General features: G+C 41.1%; 1 protein-coding gene across 3 annotated transcripts in view; it reads right to left on the reverse strand.

The window, feature by feature from the left end:
- The window catches only part of INTS8 (integrator complex subunit 8), a 75717-nt gene that overhangs the window by 5332 nt on the left and 44000 nt on the right, over nucleotides 1-26385 (reverse strand). For 2 of the 3 annotated variants that reach the window (XM_048841249.2, XM_048841253.2), the window contains exons 13-22: nucleotides 25367-25500; nucleotides 24084-24194; nucleotides 21316-21517; nucleotides 19790-19911; nucleotides 17676-17860; nucleotides 15245-15278; nucleotides 14089-14145; nucleotides 13938-13999; nucleotides 13664-13782; nucleotides 10910-11013 (exon numbers count right to left, since the gene is read on the reverse strand). In XM_048841249.2, coding sequence (XP_048697206.1) covers nucleotides 10910-11013; nucleotides 13664-13782; nucleotides 13938-13999; nucleotides 14089-14145; nucleotides 15245-15278; nucleotides 17676-17860; nucleotides 19790-19911; nucleotides 21316-21517; nucleotides 24084-24194; nucleotides 25367-25500 — 1130 coding nt within the window. The remainder of the gene's footprint in view (nucleotides 1-10909; nucleotides 11014-13663; nucleotides 13783-13937; nucleotides 14000-14088; nucleotides 14146-15244; nucleotides 15279-17675; nucleotides 17861-19789; nucleotides 19912-21315; nucleotides 21518-24083; nucleotides 24195-25366; nucleotides 25501-26385) is intronic. The other variant, XM_048841250.2, reaches the window with a different exon arrangement.

The following is a 26385-nucleotide window of genomic DNA, read 5'->3' on the forward strand; positions in this document are numbered from 1 at the left end:
AGGGGCCCCATTATAATCTCGGACAGGAGCATGAGGCAATGCATGATGTGTGCAGGTCAAAGGCCACTGCTATGAAATCTTCTGTCTCTGGCGCATAGCACGCATGTGCATCCACATTTGGAATCTATGTAGGGACCATCACTCGAAGAACTAGTATTTTCCAGCAAGACACATTTATCTGCCATACCCTGATTATTTGTTTTACAAAGACTCCTTGAGACCTCACAGAATGAAATTCCTGGCCCAGGGATGAGTTATACCTTAGAAGGTACACAGACCTAATCTCCAGTGGGCTATAGCCTTTAAACATTTATTATGGTCCAGCCATTATCACCTCTCTTTACCTGCCCTCTCCCATCTATAACTAAAATCAACTACTTGGTTATGATCCCAAAACTCATGAGCCCAGCTGGCTTCCAGAGCTGCTTATCAGAAGTAGGGTGACCAGACAGCAAATGCGAAAAATCAGGACGGGGGGTGGAGGGTAGATAGGAGCCTATATAAGAAAAAGACCCCAAAATTGGGACATCTGGTCACCCTAATCAGAAGGAAGGGAGTGGGGGCTATTCTTTTACCTCCAGGGGGTCATGGCAAAGTACTGATCTCTAACTGTCAACAGCAACTGACACATGGTCCCCAACCACTCCCTAACATACTACTCACAAACATTACAATGGTTTTCAGATGAACGAGACAGAGAAATAGAGGAAGACCAAATCTAAGTCAGATACAGGGATTTAATTTCACAAGGACCTTCCCTGACAGTGACTGAAGACTAAAGAACCTTCTCCATAACAAGAATACCTGCCAAATTCTGACACAAGAATTTCTGGCTCATCTTCTAGAGCAGTGTTTCTCAACCTTTTTTATACCAGGAAACAGCTTGCTGCCTTCCTAAACTATCAGGGAGATCTCAGGGACCAGCACCAGTCCATAGACTTGTTGTTGAGAAACACTGTTTTAGAGTACACCATGGAAGCCAGGGTGGATAAAAATTGATGTCTATATATATAAAAATAAATAAAAGTTTTTATACTTAGATTTTATTGTTAGTTTCATTAAATTCAATTTTTTAAATAAATCTATGTGTGACAACTAAACTAAAGCCTAAATTTACTATAAGCTATTAAAATATTATTCAAAAATCTGCTGCATTAATATTTTGAATGCGTTAAAGGGTGCAGCTTTTTAATTACAGTGTAATCCTGAAGAACACCATATTTAACTTTTGAGATGAACGCCAGCTTTATAAATAGGGCCCTACCAACCATGAAAAACACTTCACGGACTGGGAAATCTGGTCTCCCCCCATGAAATCTAGTCTTGTCTAGGCTTTTACCCTATACTATACAGATTTCACAGGGGAGACCAGTGTTTCTCAAATTGGGGGTCCTGACCCAAAAGGGAGTTGCAAAGAGGTCAGAAAGTTATTTTAGGGGGGTTGTGGTGTTGTCACCCTTACATCTGCGTTGCCTTCAGAGCTGGGTGGCCAGAGAGCGGTGGCTACTGACAGAGCCCAGCTATGCAGGCAGCAGCGCAGAAGTAAGGGTGACAATACCATAACATGCCATCTTTACTTCTGTGCTGTTGCTGGCAGTGACTCTGCCTTCAGAGCTGCGTTCCTGGACAACAGCCACCACTCTCCAGCTGCCCAGCTCTGAAGGCACTGCCCCCCCCCCCCAGCAGCGCAGAAGTAAGGGTAGCAGTACCACAACCTACAATAAGAAAAGGAGTAGTTGTGGCACCTTAGAGACTAACCAATTTATTTGAGCATGAGCTTCCTTTTCTTTTTGCGAATACAGACTAACACGGCTGTTACTCTACAACCTACAATAACCTTGCAACACCCCCTCACCCTCCACAACCTTTTTTTTAGGTCAGGACCCCTACAATTACAAAACTGACATTTCAGATTTAAATAGCTGAAATCATGACTGTCAAGGTTCCTCCCCCACTCTGAACTCTAGGGTACAGATGTGGGGACCTGCATGAAAAACCTCCTAAGCTTATCTTTACCAGCTTAGGTCAAAACTTCCCCAAGGTACAAAATATTCCACCCTTTGTCCTTGGATTGGCCGCTACCACCACCAAACTAATACTGGTTACTGGGGAAGAGCTGTTTGGATGCGTCTTTCCCCCCAAAATACTTCCCAAAACCTTGCACCCCACTTCCTGGACAAGGTTTGGTAAAAAGCCTCACCAATTTGCCTAGGTGACTACAGACCCAGACCCTTGGATCTTAAGAACAATGAACAATCCTCCCAACACTTGCACCACCCCTTTTCCTGGGAAATGTTGGATAAAAAGCCTCACCAATTTGCATAGGTGACCACAGACCCAAACCCTTGGATCTGAGAACAATGAAAAAGCATTCAGTTTTCTTACAAGAAGACTTTTAATAAAAATAGAAGTAAATAGAAATAAAGAAATCCCCCCTGTAAAATCAGGATGGTAGATACCTTACAGGGTAATTAGATTCAAAACATAGAGAACCCCTCTAGGCAAAACCTTAAGTTACAAAAAAGATACACAGACAGAAATAGTTATTCTATTCAGCACAGTTCTTTTCTCAGCCATTTAAAGAAATCATAATCTAACACATACCTAGCTAGATTACTTACTAAAAGTTCTAAGACTCCATTCCTGGTCTATCCCTGGCAGAAACCAGCATATAGACAGACACACCGACCGTTTGTTTCTCTCCCTCCTCCCAGCTTTTGAAAGTATCTTGTCTCCTCATTGGTCATTTTGGTCAGGGGCCAGCGAGGTTACCTTTAGCTTCTTAACCCTTTACAGGTGAGAGGAGCTTTCCCCTGGCCAGGAGGGATTTCAAAGGGGTTTACCCTTCCCTTTATATTTATGACAATGACATTTACAATTTTAAAAATCCTCCGACCGTGAAATTGACCAAAATGGACATGAATTTGGTAGGCCCCTATTTATAAATGTGTCATAATGTCAAGTACTGCATTAAGTATATTATTTTTATTCTTTACAAGGAATAAAAACCCAGATGGGAGATGGTCAGATCTAATTCTAAAAACATGAAGGACAGGGGGAGAGGGGGGCAGATTTCCAAGGGTATTTATCTAACTAAAAATACAGATACACACCCAGTGGAATTTTCAAAAAAGTGTCCAAGCAGTTTAAGCACCCCAGCCGTTTAGGCACTTTTGAAAATTCTACTAGGTGGGTATTTTAGGCATTTGAATATCTTTGAAAATCTGCCCTATGGTGACCAGAAACAGTGAATTCACTAACTACAATTACAGATACAATTTTATCATAGTGGTCACAGATATCTTGAATTTGAATGAAATCTTGAAAATAGTTGTAAAAACAGATTTGATTAGGCCCCTAAACAGAGTGGTGGTGTGGTGATCTGGAGCACAAGGTCACAGCACCACTCAGGTTTGCCCCCCATCCACCCCTCTGGAGATGGAGGGGTGCAGCAACCCCATGTGATTGGTCACAATGTGCACAGCAGGGAGCCAGACCCACCCCCGCAGGTCAGGAGCTGCCATTATGGTGTCAGAGCACCCCCACTATACTCTTGTATACGTTAACGTAGCAAAATAAAGTTACTCACCGTGTGTAGTAACTGTAGTCCTTTGATGTGTGTCCCCCTATGGGTGCTCCACTTCAAGTGTGCATGTGCCTCTTGAGCCCTTGATAGCAGTGTCTGTTTGGCCCATGCATGCGCTCTATGCAACCTCAGGCTGTGCTTTGAGGGCACACAGGGCTGTGTGGGCAAACTGCCCTCTGTCCCTTCTCTATCCAAAATGACTAAAAAGAACAGTCCAAAGCAGAGGGGAAGGAAGGTGGGTAGTGGAGCACCCATAGGGACAAACATCTTGAAGAACAACGGTTACTGCACAAAGCGAGTAACCTTTTCTTCTTCTTCAAGTAGCATCCCTATGGGTGCTCCACTTCAGGTGACTCAAGTAGTATCCTCACAGGAAGGGAACTTTGGAATCGAGTCCAAGACTGAAGACAGTACTGCTGAACCAAGTGCCACATTAGATCTGATGGCCTGGACCAAGGCATAGTATGTGCAGGGACTCGTCTACAGTTCCCAAGAAGAGCTTCTGACCATCAAAAATGGGAGGTCCTTACCCATATCCTGGGAATCCCAAGAACTGGAACCATGATGCCCTGGGCATGACAACTGCTTTGGAAATGGAGCTCACAGCAGTGTCTATGTCATCCAAGGGCACCTGGAGAGGGGTTCTGGCTAAAAACTGAGTCTTTACTGAACATCTTCCACAGGAGCATTTCCAGGCCATGGTTAAAGGATGCAAACTTGTTGTAACTGATGTAGTCATACTTGACCATGACGGCCTGATAGTTTACAATCTGAACCTGGAGGACGACTAGGCCTTCCATTCACAAAACGTCTAATCTTTTCTGGTTCTTGTCATAAGGAGTAGACCTGGAGTAATGCTGTCTACCCTGCTCACTTACAGTATCCCCAAGCAGGGATTTAGGAAAAGGCTGGGAGAACACAAATACTGAGTCCCTGGGGAGATCACAGTATTTGTTAATCTGCCCATTTACAAGTTGGTGGCAGGAGTTTGCCACACAGTATATGCTGGATCCAAGAACACTTCATTAACAGGTAGCACTACCCACTTGGGTGTCATGGACTGCAAAATGTCTAGGAACTTGTGATGTGATTCTTTAACCTCCTAAAAAGGTAGCTGGAGGGTGTCAGCCACCTCTCTTCACAAGGCCCTGTAAATGGAGAAAATCGTCAGCTCTCAGTGGTGGAGGCGGCATGATTGTGTTGTCTGGAGATGAAATAAGGGTTTGAGGGTAGTCTCTTTGTCCACCCTAGCCTCCTGTTCCTCAAAGGTCTCCTGGTGTTGGGAGTTTGGTGGAGGAGACCCTAGTTTCCTGGTGCATTGCAGCCAGATGTCTAGCAGATTGCTGCTGACAAGCCACCCAAGAACCCCGTTATGGCCATTGGGGAGGCCTATACAGGAGAGGGGGTGGTACCCAGGTCTGATCCAGCCATCCCAGATGTGGGTAAGGGTCTTTGTCAAAGTGTGGGTTCCTGTAATCATGCGGAGAGGAACCTGCACTGATAAGGAGGAGACTGATTGAATGTTTCCTTCATCCTTCTCAATGTCTTCCAGTGGGGGCAACCAGTAGAAAAGGGTGGAGAATCTTGCAGTACCGGGAAGGACTGGTAATTCAGAGACTGGGATCTCATTACCAAGAGTCCTTCAGTACCCACACCAGCTCATTTAACACTGACAAGTTCCTGGAGAAATGGCATTCCTGTGGTACCAATGGAAAAGCTGACTTGGGCAGTATCACTGGTTTGGAGCGCATAGACGCCAGGGCTAAAGCTGCGTGTTTCGGCTAAGCCAAATGGGAAGGCACTATTGATAAATCTGAAACAGACTGTGCCAATCTCAAAATGGATGGTACTGGGGACCTTTCACTGCTGTGTTTCTCCAAAGTACTCTAGGATCTCTCTACTCCACTGATAGTCAATATGGTTTTTGTAAAGGAAAATCATGCCTCACCAATCTGCTAGAATTCTTTGAGGGGGTTAACAAGCATATGCACAAGGGGGATTCAGTGGATATAGCGTACTCAGATTTTCAGGAAGCCTTAGACAAGGTCCCTCACCAAAGGCTCTTAAGCAAAGTAAGCTGTCATGGGATAAGAGGGAAGGTCCTCTCATGGATTGGTAACTGGTTAAAAGATAGGAAACAAAGGGTAGGAATAAATGGTCAGTTTTCAAAATGGAGAGGTAAATAGTGGTGTCCCCCATTGGTCTGTACTGAGACCAGTCCTATTCAACATATTCATAGATGATCTGTTGGAAAAACGGGTAAACAGTGAGGTGGCAAAATTTGCAGATGATACAAAACTACTCAAGATAATTAAGTCCCAAGCAGACCGTGAAGGGCTACAAAAGGATCTCACAAAACTGGGTGACTGGGCAACAAAATGGCCGATGAAATTCTGTGTTGATAAATGTAAAGTAATGCACATTGGAAAACATAATCTCAACTGTAGATATAAAATGATGGGGTCTAAATTACAGATACTACTCAAGAAAGATCTTGGCGTCATTGTGGATAGTTCTCTGAAAACATCCACTCTATGTGCAGCGGCAGTCAAAAAAGCTAACAATGTTAGGAATCATTAAGAAAGGGAAAGATAATAGGACAGAAAATATCATATTGCCTCTATATAAATCCATGGTATGCCCACATCTTGAATACTGCATGCAGATGTGGTTGCCCCATCTCAAAAGAGATATACTGGAATTGGAAAAGTTTCAGAAAAGGGTAACAAAAATGATAAGGGGTATGGAACGGCTGATATATGAGTAGAGATTAATAAGACTAGGACTTTTCAGCTTGGAAAAGAGACGACTCAGGGGGATATGATTGAGGTCTATAAAGTCATGACTGGTGTGGAGAAAGTAAATAAGGAAATGTTATTTACTCCTTCTCATAACACAAGAACTAGGGGTCACCAAATGAAATTAATAGGCAGCAGGTTTAAAAACAAACAAAAGGAAGTATTTTTTCACACAACACAGTCAACCTGTGGAACTCCTTGCTAGAGGACGTTGTGAAGACCAAGACCATAACAGGATTAAAAAAAAACTAGAAAAGTTCATGGAGGATAGGTCCATCAATGGTTATTAGCCAGGATGGTCAGGTATGGTGTCCCCATCTTCTGGCAAACAGAGGCTAGGAATGGGCAAGAGTGGATGGATCACTTGATGATTATCTGTTCTGCTTATTCCCTCTGGAGCACCTGGCATTGGCCACTGTCGGAAAACAGGCTACTGTACTAGATGGATCTTTGGTCTGACCCAGTATTGCCATTCTTATGATATCAGAGGAAGAGTCTTTTGTCTCCATGGTACCAAGTCAAAAAGCCAAGGACTCTGACACCACAGACCTTGTTCGCAGGAGATCGGGACTTCTTGGGAGCTGGCTCCTTGTGGGGGGAGACCAAGTTCCTCTTTGGAGCCTTCCCTGCACCCTCAGAGATCTTCCCCTTCTTAGGCAAGACCTTAGTTGAAGTTGAAGGTGTACACGATCTGTCTGGAGACAGATGTATTTTCGGGGTAAAGGGATGGACTCTGAAATGGATTGAAGGGAGTGATTCATTATCAACAGCTTCAGGTTGGTCTCCTGATTCTTCGGACCTCTAGATTTTAGAGCCAGGCAGAAGTTACACTCTGGGGCGATCTGGCACTCTCCCAAGCAACCGATACATTTAGATTGGCCATCACTGATTGGGATAGCCTCCCAACAAGAGAGGCTGCATTTGAAACCTGGCAAGCCAGGCATGCCCAACCAGGCCAAATAAGCTCCCTGGAAAAAAAGTTGGGGGAGACAAAGGTGAAGAGGAAAAACCGAAACCTCAACTAACAACAAACAAACACTAAACAACTACAAAGCATGCTGAGGCATGCACAAGGTGGACAAACTAGAGCTCCGTCTCAGGCAGAGGTAGTAGAGAAGGAACTCAGGGCAGTTCACCCAAAAAGAACTATATACTCTTGGAGCACGGCATAAAGTTGTACAGAGTGCATGCGTGGGACAGATGGTGCTAACAGAAAATCTCTTCTCAGGGCTTGAGACACACACATGTACCTGAAGTGGAGCTCACACACAGACATTACTCAAAGAAGAAACTGTATTATTTGCTGAACTTTCACATGACTTATTTTTCCCCTGCACCTTTGCTGTGAAATTTACTAAAAGTGTCTATGCCAAAAATCATAGCCTTAACTAAATTAATACTTCAGTAAATCAGTTAAGTTTTAAATGCAAACTATGTTTTGATATGTTTTTTTCCTTATGTATCCAGCCATTTAAGGTAGTTTAACTCAACTAATAAATAAAATCTTAAAATACTGTTTTTGATTAGTTTTTAGAGTAGCAGCCATGTTAGTCTGTAGCCGCAAAAAGAAAAGGATGACTTGTGGCACCTTAGAGACTAACAAATTTATTTGAGCATAAGTTTCGTGAGCTACAGCTCACTTCATCAGATGCATTCCTCACCAGATTTGCTGTTCTGGTTCTGTTCCTGATGGCTTGTAGTCCATCTTTGTGTGGAATGAAAAGCTTATGCTCAAATAAATTTGTTAGTCTCCAAGGTGCCACAAGTCCTCCTTTTCTTTTTGTTTTTGATTATTTTTTGAATTTCAGTTTCCATCCACATGCAGCTTGACACAAATTTACAGTAAAAAAACCCCATCAGGTAAATGTGTTCGTCACCATTTTCTATCATAATTAAAAAGTAAAAATTAAGAATCTCAATAAATATATGCTAAACTCTAAGTGTTTAAATAGATGTGTATAGATAGTACCAAATTTAGTGTAAAATCTGCATTTGGTTGTAAATTGACGTTTTAATGGTTATAACAATCAGTAAGAACAAAATTAAGGAAAATAAGTATGAATGGAACACAAGATTAAAAATTATTTACATAACCATTAGGCAATTTAGATCAATCTATCCTGATGGAAGCTATAATAATCTGCTAGGCTAAATTTAATGGAGCCCAGACTTAAGGAGGCAAACACATGGACATTCTGTTGAGAGGCTAAGGCTCTAAGGCTATGTCTACACAGCAATTAACCCTAGGGTTAGTGGGACTCGAATCAGCTGACCCATGTCAGGGAGCCCCAGGCTTGAGCATCTACATTACATTTTAAACCTAGGTCAGGGATTCTCAAAACCTCATTGCATCACGATCCCCTTCTGATAACAAAAATTATGACGTGACTCCAGGAGGGGGTCTGAAGCCTGAGCCCGCCCAAGCCCCACGGTCCAGTATGAGGGGCCAAAGCAAAACCCTGAGGCCCACCGCCCTATGCAACCCACAGTTTGAGAACCACTGACCTAGGTTAAGGATTTGCTGACCCGTGCTTGAACCTGGGGCTCTGGCATCCACATTGCAGTGCACAGACCTGAGTCAAAGTAACTCTGTCCTAGTGAGCCTAGCGCCTCTCACCTAGTATTGACACTCTAGCCCTATAAACGTGTTGCACTGTGGGGAAAACTCTACTGCCCACCCTTTTTCCGAACTGAGACAGTACTATTGATGGGACTCAAGTGCCCATAAGTAGCGCAAGTACATAAATTGCACAATTAGCTCCTTTGGTGGCTGGCTCAGTACAATGTCTGCAGTTTGAGAAGGCTTTATACTGAACTACCATCTAATCTGAGAATTGGGCTTTCCACCTCTAGGTGGAGTCACATTGCCAAGTGCATCTATCTGTTCAGAGGATAATTAGGACACTCAGACTCCAGGGCAGTCAAACTATTAAAATGAAACTTTTGCAATTCTTAATTTTTAAAATGGTATGTTCAATGAAGGTGTTTTTCTTGTTTTTTTTTTAATTTATTTTTATTTATTTTTGTTTATTTGTTTTGAAGTTTTAAGTCAAACACAGGTTTCAAAGGAAAAACACACCCACCCAGCCTGGCTGCTGCCAGCTGTAGACTGGTGAAGTGCATCCGCAGGGAAGAGCTAAAGGATCCCCAGGAGGCTGTGGGGAAGTTTAGGGGCTGACTCCCATTTGCCACCCTCACAGTACACACTCTCTGGGCACACCTGCATATACAGCCCCAGGAGTGGGGACCAAGTGGCTCCCTGCCAGGGAGGGGGAGCGGCCTGGGTGTTGGGGGTCATCCCTTGCATGGCCATGCTGAGCCAGGAGCTTTGTCACTTCCTGTCCCTGCAAGGAAGCTACTTAGTCTGCACTCAACTCTCTGCCCCCATATCTCCTTGGGGCTGCATGTGCAGGGGCACACAGACAGTGTGCACAAAAAATCTGGCTGCACTCTTGTGAACACGAAGCAGCTCTCTTTGCAAAAAAGCATCTTCTCATCGGTCTCCACTGAATATCCCACAGGCTCTCTGATAGCGTGCTTGCAGACTGGTGTTCAGCAGACATTGGGTTAACGCTGATCTGAGCCGCTCCATTTGCAAAGGGAGGTGTGGCTTCTGTTTGTAATATGGAGTGCAGTAGACTGCACCACAGATTGTTGGTGTAGAGAGGTCTAACGAAGTTGCCCCAAGGAACTTTGGGATACATCCAGAGGACTTCCGGGACCAGAGTCAAGCTGGGGCTGCATACATACAGGAAAGCAATAGGGCTTGGACTCTAGGTTAACAATTGGCATGTGGATGCAATGGGGGTTAGGCTTGAGCCCAGGCTCACACTGCTGTGTAGATATACCATAAAACATTATTCCCAAAAGAGGACAAGTTACAGTCCTACCCTCACCACCCTGAGGCCATGTTATAAGGCACCATTGTTCACCACGGCATTCCCCAAAGAAAGTGTGACTTTGTGGTCAAAGACAGAAGCCTATGGTTATACTTCGAGTAGGTGAAGGAACTGCTCTCACTATTTATATAATCCATATCCAGTGCTCATCTTGTACAGTATAGGTGTAGTTTAGAAATGCATAGATACATTTTAAAATTGTTAACTATACATTACAAACTTTGTAAAAGGTTGATTATTAGTTTGCTGATGTATAATTGCATAAATATTCTGATGATTCCACTCAGGTATATATAAATCCAACATCAGTTAGTCTGCTTTCCATTAGTAGTTTGAGCCTATAATCTCTACAAGTTACTTAAAATAGGAGTAAAAAGATATACCCACCCACCCACCTGTGCATCAGCACAGTAGAAACCTGCAGACTTTATGAGTTTCAAGCAATGAAGGAAATATATTTATATCTATGTCATTTAAAATAGCTAAATATCCATACATTCAGACATTCAATATATTAACTTATGTGGTCAGATAAGGTCCACCCCTGATTAGCGTACAGTTGTCTCATGTCTACGAATCCAGAAGAGTATTTCCAGTGTGCCAAATATTTTAACAACATAACTCACCTGGTCTGTGTATACATCAGGCGATACCATCTTATTAAAGAAATCAGAGCATACTGCTCCTGCTTGAAGGTAATAATGAAGGGCTGCTGAATATTGATTTGTTGCTACAACGGGGAGGAAAAAGTTAGAATAACCTCAGAAATCAAAATGTAAACATTTGTAACAGCTTACAGAATTATTCACACTAATATTTAATACATCCATACACAAAATGGTGACAAACTTTAAAGTTCACTACAGTTTAATTCTACTTGAAGAATTACTCATCACCCAGGTATAAATGCATACATGTATATGGTCATGGCAATACTGTAACCACTATGTGATAAGACATTCTGCTATGAATACATGAAACACTTAGATTACTCAGTAAGGCTCATTAACAACCATGAAGCCAAGAGTTTTAAGCAAGTTTCTCTTAATTATTTTTCATGTTTTAAAAAGTTTTCACTCTGATGAGTTGGGGAGGGCAGGGGGACTTTTTAAAAATAGTTTAATTTGTACCACTATGTTGGCCCAGGGGGTTAATTTATTTGCCACACTTCTACCTCACCCTGAATTAGTTCTCTGCCACACGCAGGGCTTCCAACATGCACCATTTGTAATATCAGAGCACCAACACACTGCCACAGCTGGACTGAAGACTGTCAGCAGGTGCTGTTATAGATTTTTATTTCAAACATTCAAGGCCATAGTCAAGGTTTCACAGAAGGTTAGTGGTCTCAAAGGGGATTTACAGGGTCCAAGATGGAAATAACAGAGTCAAATGGCAGCTCAGGTATGGGGTGACAGGAATAAGCAAATGGAGCTAGAAATCAGATTGTAGATTTTGAACTCTGGCATTTTATCCACATTAGAGAATGTTGACATTCCCAGTAACTGCAAGCACCTGAAATGCTTGTTCATACACTGTTGTACTCCTAATATTGCACAGATGTTCCTAGTACATCATCAGCTCAAAAAGTCTTGTAAATGTCTCCCTGCACTAATTCAGTTCAAACTATTGGACAGATGTGGACAGAAATGGCAAATATTGTCACTGAACTACTCTATTTGATTTTCCCACTGCAGTCCCAACGCTCCCATCCACTGCTCTCTCAGCTTAGAGCACTGGCTCCACCTCAACTCGACGCTTATCTGAATGGTTCTGTGCTGGCACGCAACTATTTTATGGCTCTAACTGGTACTACTAGTATCAATACCACCCCCTTCTTAGTAGAACCAAGAGCAATTTCCTCACCTTTGGAGGAAGAATGCAGGTTACATGCTCCTATTTCGAAGTGGGGAGCCAAGGAAGCAGTGCAGAGGCATTTTCCTCTGCACACAAGCCCCTCCTGGTACACTCAGATTTGCTTGAATCTCTTAACATCCACAGATTCATGGAACTGACAGGTGCCTTGTCATTCTGAGAGACTGCTCTTTCAAAACAATTTGAATGAAACACTGCAAGTGGAAACTCAGAAATTTTCTAGGACCCATGTGGGCTTTTCCCCACAAAAGGATGGTTTCTGACTCACAAACTATACAGGGAACATTGCATTCACCTTCAAAATGCAACAGTCATTTATAACCCAACAGTTTAGGGGAAGAAACACTTGTATCCAAACGAATCAAACAAGAAATGTATAGCTTCTCCTTTAACTTGCACTATAGACATATGAATTGCTTTATAGCCCAAATCTTCTGTCCAGTGAGGAGCTAGGATAAGAACTGAGCAGACAAGGGGAGAAAGGTGGGAAGGTAAGGTACCTTCACTCCAAGCCTGTAGACCCGCTACATAGAAGCTACTTCAGACCAATGGCTGAAATAGGAGCTCATGCCTCTAAAGCAGTCTCCACTTACACTAAGGAAACACTAAGGAATTGTAAAGTAGCAGATCCTCCCATATTTTGGCCTACCCAATCCCAATAACACCCCATGAAAATGACCACCATACTGCCTAGGAGTGGGCACTCCTTGCACAGTCCCCACTTCTCTGAATCCTGCATTCCACTCTCATGCAGCAGAATGGCACAATTTCACTGTCTGGTGAACCTCTGTACCTATGAAGGGAGTGGGGAGGGAGCAGGATTTATCATGTCTTGCTTATCTTGACCCTTACAATGAATTTGAAGAACAGTATCTAAGCTGCTTAACTGGTTTTCCCTTACTATTTGATTTGCCGACATGGACAGGGCTGAGCTGGGTTATTAGAATCGTATTTTTAAAAACATTCCAATTTAGTCAGGGAGTTACCCAATCCTAAGCCCTACTTCAGCAAGGGCCTCATAATAACTACATTTCACTATTTTTTTTGGATCACTGAATACAAATATTCACATGATTCTACAGATTGGTATATAAATTAGAGTATTAGTTTCTTAACTTTTTCCTTTAGCATTGAAGATTTGAAGTCACAATTACTTAAAAAGTTTTTAAAATAAATTAAAAAGAACCCAAAGCCCCATCCTGCAGGGTGATTCACATGACCACATGGAATCTCACTGACTTTAACACTGCATGCACTTCAAGATCTTCCCTTGCCGATCCATTTACATATTTGAGTCCAAAGACACTGCCATTTTTAAAAGCTCTGTGCTGTTTAAGCTTTTATTGATAAACGATTAGTATGTAAGATATAACATAGCTTTTGATCTCATACAAAAGATGTATCAGTGTAAGTAACTCTGAAGACAGAGCACAGTGCATGCAAGGGCCCGCGCACACACACACACACACACCCTCCCCCCCCTAACAGATGTCGGTTTCACTTACCAAAATAAATATCTGCCTGGATAATTAACCAGAAGTGGTTGTTTGAGTTTATAGTCAGGGCATAACTGACCAGCTCTTTTACGGTAACAGCTACAGCTTCAAAATCCACTGACTGAAGGCTAAAGAAAGAGGCAGTTTTGTAATGTCAATCACTATATTGAAACAAACAAGCTGATTTCAGATCTAGTTTAAGAATGAAGTCATTTTGCTAAAAAAAATTAAACACCCCATATAAGATTTACCAAACAGTACTTTATATTAGTAGTTATCTTACTTGGGAATAGTTGATGGCCAAATAGAAATATGCTCTGCTGCAATATCATTCACAATGTCTTCCTAAGAGGAGAAAGACATTAAAATAGGAGTTACAGAAGCAAATATGCAATTCAAAAAAGGAAGGATGATAATGATGGCACTGTACTGACCCGAACATTATGAAGCTTAACAAACAGGGATAATATTGTAGTCAAAACCAGTGGTTCCTATGATGGAAGGAAAACAAACAAAAAAAAAAAGATTACACAGTAGCCCATTTTCTCTCTTCTCAACATCAGGGATAGCCAACACATATCAGTGTTATTTCTTCCAGGGCAGGTGTATCCCTCAATGGGTTTAAGACAATTTTACAAGGACTTTTGCAACAAAGAAAACTGACTCATAATAGTTGTATAAAGACTTATTTACCCATGGAGATTAATCTAGGATAAGGAATAGTGTGAATTTAAATCAGATTAACTATTCCTGATTAGCTCCATGCGTGGTTGCTCTTATTCCACAATAAGAGTGCCTTATTCTCAATTAGCTTAATCCATTTCCAAAATGAATTAAACTAATTCAGAAGAAGAGCATCCAGCACATGGAGCAAATCAGGAATAGCTCCCTGTGTAGACAAGCCCTAAAAGACAGTCTCTTAATAAACTACTCAGGAAGATGTTAAATAAGTGGTACTTATTTTAGGCCACTGTGCATATTTATTCCCCTCCTGGCTGTCTTCTGGCTCTAAAGTGCAATGTGTACTATAATACTCTACAAATAAAAAAAAAAAATACATTACTTAATACATTACTTTCTGACTTGTGCATGTGTTTCTTGTGATTGAAATAGCAGTTGTTGGTCTTCCCTTTGGAAGTATTTAGATTGGGGGAGAGGTGTATAAAATACAGTCCACACTGGACTTTAAGGTAATAGGGAACGGGTCAGTTTGAACAGAAAAGACAGACAATTTAATCTGAATTCCTAATTGTAGACAAAGTCAGTGATGTCATCTTTAAGTGAACGTTGGTTTTATGGTTATTGTCTATTTATTAAAGTTTATCTACTTCATTCTATGATCATTAGCTTAATAAGACTCTGCTATCAGAAGCTAGTGGAATTTTAAGCAACCTATTCAGCAAACCATTGTTTGTATGGTTATTTAGATAAATTCCCAATTATATAATCTGACACACAAAAATAATATTTACATAACACAACACTCAACCTTTTCTGAAGTAATAGGTAACATGGTCCATGAAATATTATGCCAAAGGAAAGTGTCAATAACAAAACAATAGATGTTAAATTCTGCAACATAAAACTTACCCGTAACTTTTTGATAAAAGAGAGTAATTCATTCCTAAATAAGAGATACATGTTACATGTGTAAGGTATCAAACACAATTGAAAGTGCATAGAAACATTTGTCCATCAGAAATAATACAGTAGTACTATTGAAATATTCTTAATTCCAGTTTTGCATATATACAGGGAGCATTAAGGAGGAATGCTCATCATTGTTCTTTTTATTTATTCCATTACGGACGTTGGACTGTTCCATTTTAAGTGTTACACCAAGAACAATATTTTTAAAATTGATTTGTCCTTTGTTTTTATTTTAGCATAGTCCATTGCTTAATACATAGGGAGCATGAGGGAGCCTTAGGGACTGTTTACTTTAGAGATGAAATAGTGCACAGCAAGCTGGGGTGTAAATCTACAGCACATACTGTACCACACACTAACTTCCTATGTGGACCCCACTGCTGTGCATTAAAGCTCCCTAGTGCACACTGATCAAGTTGGCAAGAGCAAATAGGACAAATGCAGGACGGCGGGACAGGGCTAAAAAAAAAAGGGACTGTCCCGGACAAAACTGGACATATGGTCATAGAATTTCCCATAAATAATTGCTAAAGCACATCTTTTAGGAAAACATCCAATCTTGATTTAAAAATTGTGAGTGAAGAATCCACAACTCTTGATAAATTGTTTTAAAGGTTAATCACTCTAACTGGTATAAAATTAGATCTTATTTCCAGTCTGAATTTGTCAGTTTCAGCTTCCAGCCATTAAATCATGTTATACCTTTGTCAGCTAGATTGAAGAATCCACTATTAAATATCTGTTGCCCATGGAGGTATTTCAGACTGTAATCAAGTCACCCATTAACCATCCCTCTGTTAAGCTAAATAAATTGAGTGCCTTTAGTCTATCATTATAATCACTCTAATGGCTCCTCTGAACTCTCTCCAATTTTTCAACTTTTCATACAGGGCGCTTGTGCCTAATGTGACGGTCTCCTAATTACTTTAAGAAGCTGCAGTGGGGATTGTTAACTGGCATGGACTGAATGGCGTTTGAACACTGGGGACTTTGGCATGTCCCGGTATCAAGCTGAAGCTCAAGGGGGGGAAATAATGTATAATCACTACAAACTAATTAAATTAATTAAGCTAAAGAATTTTGCTCAAGAAATTATTTCTTTAGAGGGGATCTAGAGAGATAGGCAAGAAGAAGAGCTCACGTGTGCGACAACTGCTGACCAAGGGGAATAAGAAGGAACTGAGGGAGGGTCAGGGTAGCTTTGACTATTATACCATCGACTAGCAGCACGAGTGTGCAGAAAGCACATGCACTGCCCTGATGAACACTGCTATGCGAAAAGGTTCGCCAGCGCCAGTGTACTGGTGTGCAGACACCTGAAGTGGAATGGACATATACAATCACATGAAGAGAACTTTTAATGCACGGCAGTAGGGGCCACAGTCAGTTACTGTGCGAACTACTCAACTTTTTCATAATTCTACAGGCTGGGATCAAAGCAGTGAGCCAAAGACTAATATGCAAAGGTACACCTTAGCTCTTTTTACCTGTATATGCAGTTGCTAATACTGCTGGACATAGAAATTCTCACCATCACACATTTAAAGCAAGAGATGGATCCTTTACCAACAAATTCTAAATAATTATCATATCAAGACAAGGTTATCACCTTTTATTGTTTGAACCGGAGGAGTCGTAACAGGTTCAATATCTCAGTGTACACCTAGGCCTTGGCTCCCTTTTGCTTCAGAAAATATGTAAATCACAAGAAAATAAAAAGCAAGCCTGTGTACCCTCTCCTCCAGCCAATCACATAGTACTGAAAGACAAAGCAGCCTGGTTTTAGATACATATTAACCAGATCAGCACAAGGATGACTAAAGTATGGCCCATAAAGTTTTACTCTTAAACAAAGCCCTGTGAACGATTTAGTTCTGAGCGCTGGCCTGTGAAGACCAGAGATCTAGCGTGGACCACATCACTAATCTGGGCAGAGGCCTGGAGACATTGGCTACAGACAAGCTGCAAATGGCTCTCAGTTGGACGCAGTGTGGGTGCCTCTGGGTTAATCAAATAAAATTAGAAGAGTCTTAGATATTAAAGGTGAAATCATTGTCCCACTGAAGTCAATAGGAATTTTTTTCATTGACTTCAGTGGACTCAGGATTTCACCTTAAATATTCAAAGGCCTTGTCCACTTTTGGGAATAGCCTTGTTCAACAATCAGTGTCACTGTATCAATGCCAACCCCTAAGGGTAGGCAAGGGCAGGTGGGATTTGCACTGAATGCTCTTTGGTAAAAACACCCAGCCTGTTGTAGCTATGCCAGTTGCTGGCCACTGATTGCTGAAACAGGGCAATTCCTGAATGAAGACAAGGCCAAATTTAGAATTCAAAGATTGATTTTATTAAATAATTCTTGGACACATACCTGTACATAATGCCTAATGTAGACTCTCTATGTTTTATTAAACTCACTCTGCCATCATTCCCTCGCTTGTGCTGGTTGGATACACTGCAGATCTGCACAACAACTTCCCAAAGGTCTTTAGCTGTCCGTCTACTTTCTTTGGGGCCTGGAAGTTCTTTGCATGTAGCAGCCAAAAGTTGCCCCAACTAAGCAAAACAAAACAGCAAAAATACAATGGCTAGAGCTTTTCTGCATATTTACAAGGGATAAAAGGGATTATTGGTCTTGTCAAGGTTCTTCCCCCACTCTGAACTCTACGGTACAGATGTGGGGACCTGCATGAAAACCTCCTAAGCTTACTTTTACCAGCTTAGGTTAAAACTTCCCCAAGGTACAAATTAATTTTATCCTTTGTCCTTGGAATATCCACTGCCACCACCAAACTAACTGGGTTTACTGGGAAACGTAGTTTGGACATGTCTTTCCCCCCAAAATCCTCCCAACCCTTGCACCCCACTTCCTGGGAAAGGTTCGGTAAAAATCCTCACCAATTTGCATAGGTGACCACAGACCCAAACTCTTGGATCTGAGAACAATGAAAAAGCATTCAGTTTTCTTACAAGAAGACTTTTAATAGAAATAGAAGTAAAGAAATCACCTCTGTAAAATCAGGATGGTAGATACCTTACAGGGTAATTAGATTCAAAACATAGAGAATCCCTCTAGGCAAAACCTTAAGTTACAAAAAAGACACACAGACAGGAATAGTCATTCTATTCAGCACAGTTCTTTTCTCAGCCATTTAAAGAAATCATAATCTAACACATACCTAGCTAGATTACTTACTAAAAGTTCTAAGACTCCATTCCTGGTCTATCCCCGGCAGAAACCAGCATATAGACAGACACACCGACCGTTTGTTTCTCTCCCTCCTCCCAGCTTTTGAAAGTATCTTGTCTCCTCATTGGTCATTTTGGTCAGGTGCCAGCGAGGTTACCTTTAGCTTCTTAACCCTTTACAGGTGAGAGGATTTTCCTCTGGCCAGGAGGGATTTTAAAGGGGTTTACCCTTCCCTTTATATTTATGACAGGTCTAAATAGGCTATTTCATACCACAGTGGCAGGGATGACTACTCTGTGATACAGGCCATCTAACCAGGAGCTTGAGGAGCTTGCAAATTAATGCAACTAATTTTCCTAAAAGGGAGCAAACTGCAGATATATTTATTTTTAATATAAAGATGCAGCGTACGGAAACCACAACAGGTCCAAGAAAACAGTGCTCCATTCTTGATCCAATCAGAATTCAAGTAACACTGCAAAACGAAGGGCTGCATTTATATATCCATTCTAGCAAGCAAAATATGAATATAAAAAGGTTAAAAATATCAACCGTAACTGCAAAGCAGATTGAGTGGATCAGAAGATTTTTCACCACGTAAAACAATGTTTGTGTGTATTTTGCTGTAACATAATAATCTGATGAGTAATCATAATATTGCCACAAAAAAACAAATATTTTTGAAAAGTAGAACTCCAAAATGATAGGTGTCTGAATGCCACAGTAATATTTAACATACAGTCAGTAATGAGTTGGAAATTGCAAACCACTGAAGTTTATTAGGAAAATGTATGAACACAATACACTTAAGGCCCAATCTTTAATCCCTTTCACACCTAAATCTCCTACTGAAATAATTCATGTCCCAAATATAATTGAGGCAGGGAACCCATTCACAGCACTGTTTCAATATTTGGTATAGGTAGGTTACTCATTACTGTTTATGTCCCTCCTGTGCAAGATACTGATGAAACAAGACTGCTGCCAGGTCAGCGGACAAAGGTGGTGTAAGCCACATCTCCTGTCTCAGTTACTCTTGTAGTACAGATGGAATCCAGAGACAAAAATCAACCTTATTTATGGATATTACTGAATTTCAACCAACAGTGCTTAGTTTTGCTACACAGTATTTGGTTCTTTGGAAGACCTATTCCCACTCATTACTGCAGTTAGAATTAAACTTGACAGAAACAATGAAGAATGACACATGCCTTCAGAAGTACTGGAGCCTTGAAAAGAAAAAGAAAAGAGGCATAGTATGGCATCTTGCCCTTTTCAGTCTGAACATCCATTACCTTCACATAAGGATTAGTCTGAACCAGAAGTAAAGGAACTTGCATAGTTAAGTATTCATTCTCCCGCCAGTTTAACATGAAGGCAACACATTCCTCTGCTACAACTTGTCGAAGAGGAATATCTAGAAGAGATTTTTAAAGAATGTTGAGCTCATCAGCTAATATTAGATCATCAGTTTTTTCCCCCCATGAAACACTAGCATTTATGAACATGTCAAACAGCTGGGAAGATCTGGAAATAATTTCAATTAAGACCAGGAGTTGTGTGGTTAGACCTACACTGTACCAAACATATATATCCCCACAATCAAAGCATTTCAGCTTCTTATATTTTATAGTAGCAAACATGGTAGATGGATACAGAGGGGGCCTAATTTTTAGAGGAGATGGGCATCAGCAGCTTCCATTAACTTATCTCATAGCTTTAGGTGTTCCATGCTTATGAAAAGCAGGCCATAGCATTTAGAAGATTGTAAACAGAAGTTGCAGTATCCAGCTTCCAAAACAGTATTTGTTAAAATACCAATGAACAATCATCAGAGAGAGAGAGAGAGACACACACACACACACAGAATGACTCTCCAGCCTGGTCATTAGGGCACTCTCTTGGAACTTGGCTCTCCCGCATCCAAATCCATGATCCAGTGTTTAATTTTTTACATGAAGCAGAACATCTTCAAACAGGAGGGACTGAGAGATCCACCCCAGAATACCCCCTATAGCAGTGGTTATAGAACTCAGCTGGGAGGGGAGAGACCTGGATTTAAACTCCTGCTTCAGAGTAGAGATTCAAATGTGGGTTTCCCACATTGCAACTGTGTCCTAATCACTGGGCTACTGGGTATAAAGAGGACCACCATCTCCTCCATACATAAAGCCCATCACTTACTTTGCTTTTATTAAAAAAAAAAAAAAAGATTAAAAAGTCTGGAAACAAACTTGTTCAATCCAAAACAAAAGGTGGTGGTTGTTTTTTTGACTTGCCAAAAATTCCAAATGATTTCAGTGAGATAAGGTGGGTGAGGTAATATCTTTTATTGGACCAACTTCTGTTGGTGAGAGACAAGCTTTTGAGCTTACACAGGTCACCTGATAAAGAGCTGTGTAAGCTTAAAAGCTAGCCTCTCTCACCAGCAACTACCTCACCCACCTTGTGTCTCTAATATCCTGGGACCAAAATGGCTACAACAAACAGCATGCAAAAAATATATGTTTCAGTTTGGGTCAAACCAATTTTTTCCCCCTTAAGTTGCCAGAGAACAAAAACCAGTGATTTGTCGAGCTCTATTTAAAGGAAATTGGCAAAGTGCAGTCCATGGAAAGCTAGCTCACTTCAAGATGCTAACACTCACTAAGACAACTAAAAATATATTTATTTAATACCTTACTACTTTTCGTTATTGTTCCTGGTTATAACCTAAGCACTGAAGCTCACAGAACCCTGAATGTTCTCGTTTTTGCAAATCTGTTACCACCTTTGCATTTTACTGTATCTTTCCTAAGAGATCGGTCAGCTACATTCTTACCAGGTACCCTCATTTCCAAATATCCTCTGACTCTGCTGATCAAATCAGAAGGAGGACGTTCTCCAGAAACCCCTGCTCCTGCTTCGTGAGTGTAAATATCTAAGAGCAGCATCTCATTCAGCATGACCTGGCGCAGCTTTGGAGAAAACTCCGTCACAAGCTCCAGGCAAGCAGCAAAAAGCTGCTTTGCATGGACAAAATCCTGTAATAAAGCACAGCATGTGTGAAAGTGACACCACTACTTTGGTTGAATTATAAGAAGAAGAAAAGTGTTGGAACATTGTTTTAACCTATTCTGGATTACTTCAAGTCTTGGCACCTATGTAATGGGAGTTGTGGGTTCTTGCTACCTTTCAGGATCAAGCCCAAATCTTTGAATAAAAGTAAGTAAATTTCAGATTGAGCCAAATATATCACTGTAAATGTTATCAATTCCTGAAAGATGCAGGGGTTCTATAATCCCAAATTCTTCAAGCAAAATAAAAAGGTTCATAAGAAAAACATACTATAAAAGGAAAAGTCAGAAGACTCAAGACACATTCTGGAGTTTTCTAGTTATAAAATGGTTATAGTTTCATCCTATAGTTCATTAACCAGGAACTGTGAGGCAAAGAAACAGGGTTTCACATGCTGAATATTCATTCAAAAGAATCAGCACAAGTGTTAGCTAGTCGCAAGAAGTCTTTTCCAAATTTAGATAAATTACAGTGTTAATCATTAATGTGTCCTAAGCAAAAACTCCACCTTAATGAATTTAGCCCCACAACACTTCAGCGAGTTCAGTATTATGCCCAGTTTATTGTTGGGGAACTAAGGCACAGAGATGTTAAGTGACAAGCCCAGACTATAGAACAGGGGTGGGCAAACTTTTTGGCCACATCTGGGTATGGCAATTGCATGGCAGGCCATGAATGCTCACGAAATTAACAATTCAGAGATATTCAAATAAACATTATTTAATAAAGATACATTTTAGTGGAAATAAACAAAATCTTACTTTTATAAATATATCATAACGTATTACAATAATTAAAACAAACTTACCCCCTTTCCACGCCCTCTTTGATTATTGTGAATAATGCAGCTGGCACTCCCCGGCCAACTACTCTTTGTTTTATCCTCAACAATGGAAAATTGACACTACTAAAACAGCAGAATCACCCTAAGGCAACAAGTAGCAGGCATATGGGCTTGCATGTTCCAGGCTGATGGCATGTGAGGCGCATTTGGGTTGTGCAGCCGCAGTAACATGTGTGCCCTCATGCAGGTCCCGCTTGAACACATGGGAGCACCGGGTGGGCAGAGTGCAGCAAGCTGCTGACCCTGCTCCCCGGCTGGAGCACTGGGCAAGCCACCGACCCCGCCGGGTGAGCAGAGTGGGGCAAGCTGCCGATCCCACTCCCCAGGGGCTGGATTAAGAGGTCTGAGGGGCCGGACACAGCCCACAGGCTGTAGTTTGCCCACCCTGCTATAGGAAGTTTGTTGCAGAGTTGTAAATAGATTAAATGGCAAAAAACAACCAACCAACCTTTATTAACAAAGAATCAGGGTTGCCCAGTGATAGTTACGTCCTTCCAGAATACTGAATTTAGAAAAACTCAAGATTCTGAAAACCAGGAAATAGCAGATCCTGGCGCACACATGTTGGCAGGGACCCCCAGGTCCCAGCTCACATGGGGGGAGGAGGGGGTAGACAGAAGGGTCAGACCTCTGAGATAAACAATTCCCATTCCCATCTACTCTCCCACTCCAATCACCCTCACCCTCCCACTCCACGTTTGCTTCTATAGGTTTAAGAAACTAGTTTCTGCACCTTCTGTATATTCTGTTGTTCTCAGATTACATTTCCTCAAAATAACATCTCCCCCCACTTTGACAGAAGCAGACTGGAGTAACTGTGTGCTATTTTTAGTTCAGATTTCTGCCCTGGTTTGGATCTGAACTCAGAGCCTCGCATGGTGCTCAGACTTGATGACTGTCGCATACCCTCGGAGCAACCCAGACATGATGATGTATAAGTAGTTTTCGAAATAGCTTCTCTCTGCACACTTGCTCAGTGTAATGCCTTAGGCATGTGAACATCAGCGTGTGTAACTGGAGAAGCAAACTTCTTCAAACATTTTAATCTGATTTCCCCCGAAGGGTTGATATGTAACATGCACTCCGTCGGGGCAACCCTAGGGCATTCAATGATCTGAGTCCTGCTCTAATCTCTATCGGTGAGCAAAAAACATTGCCAAGATGTGTCAACTTTAAGAAAAGCTGCTTTTCCCCTAGGGGCTGTATCTTGGGAACAAACTCCTTGGTCAAGAGGCCCCAAATTTGGATCAGTAACAACAGCCAGTGCCCCCATGAGACACACCACATTTTTAGGCAATTTGTGTGCTCATATGGATTTTAGAGCACTTAGAACAGTCAAGCTTTAAACACAAAGCTGGTCTTAAGGTTAACAGCCATGATATAATCCTAGATCTCTTGACTCCCAGGTCCTGTACTTCAAACCCTACTCTATGCTTTCACTTGTATGTTACAAAAGAATACACCTCATTTAGTTTATGTTCTTAGTACACCAAGAATACATCTACTTTTATCAGTATGTCCTAGGCTATTCCTACTGCACAGCAGTTTTTTCTTAAGCAACTAAAAAATGGCAGAATATATATATAGTAGTCAAGTCTTATTGAAAAACAGGATATTTTTATGGGAGAATGATCTGTATTATTAAACATCAAGACCATGAACTCTTTATTTATATATAGTTTGCTCACCTTAATTGCACTGCAGTGTAGCCCTTTTGCCATCAGGATGTAGACCAAATCTCTAGTCAAGTTGTCTTTAATTCCTAGGATAACACTGCCATAAACATTTGGTACTTCCCACTAAGAGATAAATATATAAAATATTTGAATGGGAACAGATTTTTTGAACTATGAAACCACTGTAAAAACATTAGTGACCAAATTTGTGAAACACAAAGAAGAGAGCAGTTTCTCACATGTCATTTCTAACTCTTCAAAATAGAAGTTTAAATTTCTTATTAACTGGATGTGTATACTACAGTTAAAAACTCTTCAAACGTAAGTTTACACAGGGTTCATATGCAAATAAAAACACACTAGTTGCTCCACAAGACAAAGTACATAAATCCCTTGGTATCCTAGTTTGTTGATGTTTTGAATATTTAAATAGTCAAAAACAAAAAGTCTTTACTCAACTTAAAATGGAAGACAGCTTTTTTGCCAATTACTAGCAAATTACAGTAATTTAAGTCAAAAGAGCAGAATGGTAGCATTTTTTTAGGTATGGATTTTAAAATAAAAATAAATAGAGACTTAAGAGAACCAGAGACTGTATTCCAGACAGTTTCATATTTAAAAGCAATTTTTAACTAACTCAAGGAAGCAACATGAAAAGCAAATCAGAGTAAGATGTGCAATACTTTACACATCTATAACTTTTTTTTTTTTTTTTAAACACACACAAAAAAAATATAGAATTCTTAGCTATATCATCATCATTCCATTATACAGACAGGGAACGAAACAGAAGTTAGCAAGTTACCTAAGGTGTCACAGAAAGTCAGAAAAGGAGGAAAAAAAAAAATCAGAATCCAGGAGTCATGACAGTCAATCTCTTCTCCAATTACTGCATCACATTCTCAAAGTGAAAGGAGTTTACTGTATGCAACTACAGTAGAACCTCAGAGTTACAAACACCTCACGAATGGAGGTTGTTCATAACTCTGACCAAACGTTATGTTTGTTCTTTCAAAAAAGTCTACAACTGAATATTGACTTTATACAACTTTGAAACTTTACTATGGAGAAGAAAAATGCTGCGTTCCCCCCGCCCCCCCCCCCCCTTTTTTTAGTAGTTTATGTTTAACACAGTACTGTACTGGCTTTCCCCACCCCCATCTCTGCTGCTGCCTGATTGTATACTTCCGGTCCCAAACGGAGGTGTGTGGTTGACTGGTCAGTTCTTAACTCAGGTGTTCGTAACTTTGAGTCTCTACTGCACATACTCAGCTATTCTATGAGAAATACTTTACCTTGCTAGAAATTGTCCAGAATTGGCGTTCTGACGTCATGCCATGCAACTCAATTAAAATCTGGCGAATCCTCCAGGGATCCACCGATAATATAAGCTGATGTTCCAGCTGGCCAATATTGACACTTGCTGATGCTAGAAGAGAAGATTGCTAGGTTTGTAGATTTTTTTTTTTTTATTTATAAGATACACCCATCACATAGTACATTGGTGAACAAATAAGATTTAAAAAAAAACATAGTACACTAGAGGGTCACACACTTGGTTGCTTTTGTAGACCAAGTATACTGCACACACCAGAAGCTTCTTGCACTCCTCCATTCCCCCCAATAAGCTCCCTGAACGTCAACCTTCCACCTCTCTGTATTTCTGGCATTTCCTGCAACCCAGCCTACCCATGCCAAGGACTCTGTTTCGCATTCACCCTTCCCTCCATACCATGGGCTGTTCGTGCTTCTCTGCATACCTCCAAGCCCATTGCCGCCACCTCCCCCTCCCCCCGACTTCTGTTTGAGAGATAAGTCATCATGTGTGTCAGCATTTTTAAAAGGTATTGGAAATATGGGAAGAGCTTAGAATGGGTATTGTCATGCTGGAAAACGTTAATGGATGCCCTCAACTAGTTCTTGATCAACAGACAACTACAGAGGTGGCTGAAACTGCTGGATCTGAAAACCAGATGCCAGGGCCCTGTCCACCCTTTTCCCCTTCTCTGCTTTCTAATTTGCACCCCACTCCCTCCAAAAAATGAATAGGGTGCTGCCCAGAACATTGCCAAAAACTTTGGCATTGATTGGATGCAGCATTCAAAAGTTAGTGTGTGACTAGCATTCAAAAGTTAGTGTGTGCTTCAGGAAAGCAGACTTCGACTCCCTCAGGGAACGGATGGCCAGGATCCCCTGGGGGACTAACTTGAAGGGGAAAGGAGTCCAGGAGAGCTGGCTGTATTTCAAGGAATCCCTGTTGAGGTTACAGGGACAAACCATCCCGATGAGTCGAAAGAATAGTAAATATGGCAGG

The sequence above is a fragment of the Caretta caretta genome, chromosome 2 (assembly GCF_965140235.1).
Source record: "Caretta caretta isolate rCarCar2 chromosome 2, rCarCar1.hap1, whole genome shotgun sequence".
Classification (NCBI taxonomy): Eukaryota; Metazoa; Chordata; order Testudines; family Cheloniidae; genus Caretta; species Caretta caretta.